The 5,238-nt window shown below is 43.1% G+C and overlaps 1 protein-coding gene across 1 annotated transcript in view; it reads right to left on the bottom strand.

The window, feature by feature from the left end:
- Window positions 1–5,238, bottom strand: part of podxl2 (podocalyxin-like 2) — a gene marked incomplete at its 5' end in the record, with an annotated part of 20,174 nt that overhangs the window by 7,482 nt on the left and 7,454 nt on the right. The window contains 5 exons of the mRNA XM_015375264.1: window positions 1,170–1,349; window positions 1,978–2,039; window positions 2,200–2,356; window positions 4,411–4,485; window positions 4,555–4,805. Coding sequence (XP_015230750.1) covers window positions 1,170–1,349; window positions 1,978–2,039; window positions 2,200–2,356; window positions 4,411–4,485; window positions 4,555–4,805 — 725 coding nt within the window. The remainder of the gene's footprint in view (window positions 1–1,169; window positions 1,350–1,977; window positions 2,040–2,199; window positions 2,357–4,410; window positions 4,486–4,554; window positions 4,806–5,238) is intronic.

The raw sequence follows: 5,238 nt of genomic DNA, 5'->3' as shown, positions 1-5,238 counted from the left end.
CCACTCGGGAGAATTCAGAAATGCAACGATTGGAACAGCCGCTTCACTACGACTTTAAATTACCTTAAAAGGTGTGTATCCCTGTAGTCATGGACAAAACAGCTATTTGACTACTTACTTTTTGGTGGTTTTTAAAGTGTATGTCCATCTGAATTTTTTTTTTGTACGTGACTAAAGGGACACATGCCCATTGAGGTAGTTTAAAGTGTATTTTTCATACAAAACTAAAAGCATAAAAGCGATGTGACATCTTGCACATGCCTGTTGATGATTTGACAGAACACCGGGTCGACCCGCTAAATTACATGAGACCATTGAATGCACCATACGGACGTCAGCACATTGCGTCAGTCGCTTCTGATCTAACAAGCAGAATCAACTCGGTTTCCATTGGGTAAACATGGAGCAGCTCTGGTGAGACGGATTCAGACAGATAATAGAGAGAAACAATGAAGCACACTGACTACCCCATGGCTTCTTTCCATGATGCTCTTCATTGTTTACTTTCCTGATTTCTGTCACACTGGTGACATCATCAACGCAAAGCCAGCATGATGATGTCACAGGACATGCAGCTACGGGGGTAAAAGAGGCCAGGCAGCTGCCAGTGAGGGGTTAGACCAGCTTCTTTTGCCATTGGAAAGGGAACCAGATGTTGATTGTTAGCGGGTCGATTCATGTTTGAAGAAAACACACTTTAACCTGCTATTTTCATGTGGAAAGAGGCTTTAGTTTGTTTTTTTTTCATTTCAAAATAAACATTTCGTGGTCCGTGGCGTCCTATGATGAGATTATCCGGTGGTTCTGTGCTGGATCTGGGGGGCGGGCTTTCCTCCGAAGTGAGGACACATTTCTATTGGTCTGCTGGACGTTAGCGACAGCATTTAATCAGGGTCAAAGCTAAGATAATGTGATCATGAAACCACTGCAGGGGCAGAGCCTAAGCTGGACAGCCGGCAGACGTCACTCCAAGGACAATTGATCATTGATTAAACCATGTGGACACGAAGGGAGTCCGAAATCATTTTTAAAGGCTGACCTCACCTCTCTATGATCAGCGAGCTGGATTCTGGTGAGATGAATCAGTTTATCAATTTCTTGGATGATGTTACAGCCTAAAAACCCCAAAATGGGTCCAAGTTCAAGCAAACCAGAACGTGTGGACCTACCATGCTCTTCACTCCAGGCAGCCTCCTCTGCCAGCAGATGTAGATGAACCCGGACGTGATGATCACCATGCAGACGGAGCCGATGATGACTAGCACCACGAACAGTTTACCGTAGTCGCTGCGAGTCTTACTGGGCCGAGACTGACAGCTGCTGGCTGCGCTGTAGTTCTGGATTCCAACCTGAGGAGAAGCACCAGCAGAAGAATCATTCAGGGGAATTTTATTCTCCTGCAGATCCCAGAAACTGACCAAGGTCGTCTGAAGGACATCAGCAGAAATTGGCTTTGTTTTCCTTTTTTCAAGGCCAAACAGAAAAAATTAAACTTTTTCGATTGTGAAGCTCTGATGGTATGTTTAGGGTGGTTCCTTCTAGAACTTGGTCCTGCATTTAGCTCCAAACATCTTCTTGCCCTGATGATCGCAATTAAAATTATTGCTTTCATTCTTTTTCTGATTAACGCTAAATTCATTAAATCACCGCGAACATATTAGTTTTAGGTATAAACAATGATCCATTGATTATTCCTGGAGGACCGGACTTTTCCTTTAAAACAAAAAACATTTTAAGGAAATCTGAAGAATAGTCGATGAAACACTTTAAAAGATCAGGCAGCAGGACGTTACGGACCAAAAATAAAACCATGACATTTTTCGCTAAATGGCGATGTAAGAAAGAAGAAATCAGAATTCAACTATGATCCCAAATTTCAAATTTATTGACAAAAAGCTGTAGATCAAAAGTGAAAGTATAATTGTAACTAAAGCAGACCAACAGAACAGACTCAATGCTAGATAAATGTTTCTGTACCTTATTGAGGCTCGTCCTGATTTCTCCTAACATGTCCAGAACTTCCTGAGCAGCAATGACTCCTAAAAGACAGAACATGATGAACAGCAATTACCCGCCCCATTGGCCAACATCTACCCGTCTACGACTCCAGAGAGACTCATCAAAGTGAGAACATTTTGCTGTTCCTAAAGTCCTGTTTTGCTAACAGTTTGGTTTAAGAGCAACAGAAGAGAAGCGTACCCCATCCAGACGCCAGGTTCATCAGCAGCTGGTGTTGCTGATGCGTTGGCTTGCTGAGGTAAAGTACCCATGATCCCTCAGGGCTGTTCATCCTGCGTGCAAACTCACGTTCGATGATCTTCAGCAGCTGGACGCCCTGGCAAACACGAAACTCCTCCTGTCTCACAAACAAACACATTTTCTATGAAGCTCGAACACTCAGCGATCCACGACGTTACCGTGGCCTCAGCAGGTTACCGTGGAAACCGTTAATGCACTGGGAGCAGTATGGGGTAAATGTCGCGACGGTGACAGTCTACTCCTAACAGAAGAACGGATCATTGCAGGGTTTGGATCAAAGATGGACGGAGAAATTGCTTCTTCTACGTTATATTTCTCTAGATTCAAGCCAAAAAGTATAAATTTAATCAAATAAAAAGAAGCAAAAAAAAAACATAAAAAAATCTGGATAACTAAGTTCAATATTTGCTAATGCTAACCAAAGGTGGAAATTGGCTGGCAAACATTACCAAAGGAGAGCGGGTGAGTGGGAGTGCGCCACCTAGTGCCTGGGAGGAGCTTAGCCTGCAGCTATCAGCTTTTAATCACTGTTTGTCAAAGACTAGATTTCAAAAATAAATACATTTAGAAAACAAAATAAATTTCAGAGCTGAGATCCGCTGCCTTGCAGTCTGTAGATGCATCCCTGCTTCAGCAAACCTGAATCAAAGTGTCTCGTTAACAGATTGAAGGAGAGAATCAGTCATCTGATTCAGAGACTGCTTAACCCCGGGACCAGAAGCATTTAGGCTACGTTCACTCTGCAGTGATGCTCAATTCCATTTTTTTTGTTAAATCCGATTTTGCGTGGTCATTCACTATTCAAATCTATGCGAATTGTATGTGATCTCTGGTGTGAACTGTATTCAAACAGCGCAAGTGTCCCGCATGCGCAGCAGAGGAGGCGATGACGTCACAAGTGAGCGTGCTCTGTGTTTACAGAAGAAAACATGGATGATGCAGGAGCGCATCTAGCGATCTTTCATTTCTATCCAAACTAAAGTCAGTGCATTAACAACACAGTCTTTTCAAGATGGTTGAAAATAAAGACTGTTCTCGACTTTATCGTCCGCCATGGCCGTTGTTTTTCTTCCCACTTCTATGCCGATTCTTACTGAGGCTCAGGTCAGATAAATGCAACATGGCATGGAAAAATTGGAACAAACTTGAAGAAACTGCCTGAGATGTTTAGAAAGCAGTTCCTTTAAACCTGAAATGTATGGAAGAAAAACACTCATTGGAATCTGCCTTTTCTGTTCACCGTATTTGCCTGCAAAAATTCAGCTGCAAAAAATTAGCCAACAAAAAGTTGAGATGCAAAAAAAAAAATCAGCTGAAAAAAAATCACCTGCAAAAAATTCGACTGAAAAAATTCATGAGCAAAAATTTTGACTGCAAAAAAAAAAGGGGTTTTTTTTAGATTTTTTTTTTATGGCACTAGTGGCTTGTTTTCTTTACAGCAGGCTGACAGGAAAGGGGGTGAGACATGCGGCCATTGAACACAGGTTGGATTCGAACCCGGGTCGGCCGCGTCGAGGACTAAGGCCTCCGTACATGGGACGTGCACGCTAACCACTGCGCCAAGAGGCACGCTCTGCTGCAAAAAATTGGCCTGTAAATGTGTTGACCTTTTGTTGAATGACCAAATGAGCTAATTTCATTGGCTAGGAGCTGCTCGACTGCATTGACTGTAGGTTGCTTTGGCTTCAGTTCACCAAAAGGTCGACACATTTGCATTCAAATTTTTTGTGGGTAATTTTCACCAGATAAAAAGTTATTCAATGTGTAAATAAACTCAGCGTCTAAAATTCGGAGCTAAAAAAATTCAGTGTTTAAAATTCATTGTAACTAAAAGACATATTTCAATGAGACTGTTTTTCTTCCATAGAACTGGAGCTTCCATCAAAGGATGGCGCTAATTACTGTTAGCTCAGTCACTGCTGGAGGAAGAGCAGCAGGAGATTTAAGACCAGACAAGGGTTCAGATTGGAAAATAAACTGGGTGTAAATGAATCTTTGAACAGTTGTTTGTTTGATGTGATGCTTTAAGGGATTTGGCACAAATAGCTTGATTTAATCCCAGTTATCCAGGGTTTGTTGTTTTGAATCAGGGTATTAATGAGGCCAAGGGCAGATAAATCTAAAGGAACCAAAGTGGTTCCTGGTACTTACACAGTTCATGTTCTTGGTCATGTTGAGGACCACGTAGCCACGCCCAGCCAGCTCACTCCAGTTCAAACAAACCACCTGAAACATTCACAGGTGAGAGAACAGACTTTTTTTTTTTCTAATTGTGTGAAGGGAATCTGAACCGACCTGCATCGGCTCCTCCAGGCCGGGATCCAACTCCGTCTCGGTGAAGCCAGTGGTGGGAGAAGGATCTGTGGTGAGCGGGATGATTCCCTCTTTTTCCTTCCTGTCATTCTCCATATCTTCCCCTTCCTCCCAGTACTCCTCGTGATCCAAACTGGGCTGCAGAGGTTCTCTGCTGGGCGCTGATCCGACCTCTGGAGCGGTGGGATTCTGGGTGAAAACGCCTGCCTGTGACCCACCTGCTCCTTCATCCTCTGTTTGACGAACCAGAGAGAAAACATGAACAGTTTTAGCTCTTCCTGTAGCAAACATAACATGGAGCTCCTCAAGGCTGAGATCTTGGCCCCAATCCTTTCCAAACCAGCTCCCCCATCTCAGATTATATCCAGATTATCTTACTGGGTGAATGACTATTATCTTATCTAAGCAGAAACAGAGTACGTACGTCCAAAAAGTAACTGAGTTACTAACTGAGTTACTCCACAAGAAAAGTAATTAGTTACTAGCTAAAGTAACTATTGCGTTACTTTTGTGTTTCTCGCCCCCGTTACCCTCACCACTCGGCCCCCACCTTCTCGCCGTGTGTTTCCAAAGCCAGCTGCATAGAGCGGACGACAAAGACAAGAACCTGCAGAGAGTTTAGCATTCCATTCTATTCTGATCTATTCCATTCCATTCTATTCTGAT

Source organism: Cyprinodon variegatus, unplaced genomic scaffold (genome assembly GCF_000732505.1).
Source record: "Cyprinodon variegatus isolate N-32 unplaced genomic scaffold, C_variegatus-1.0 Scaffold116, whole genome shotgun sequence".
Classification (NCBI taxonomy): Eukaryota; Metazoa; Chordata; class Actinopteri; order Cyprinodontiformes; family Cyprinodontidae; genus Cyprinodon; species Cyprinodon variegatus.
The sequence above is the reverse complement of the archived record's forward strand: the minus strand, read 5'-3'. Positions and strand labels throughout refer to the sequence as shown.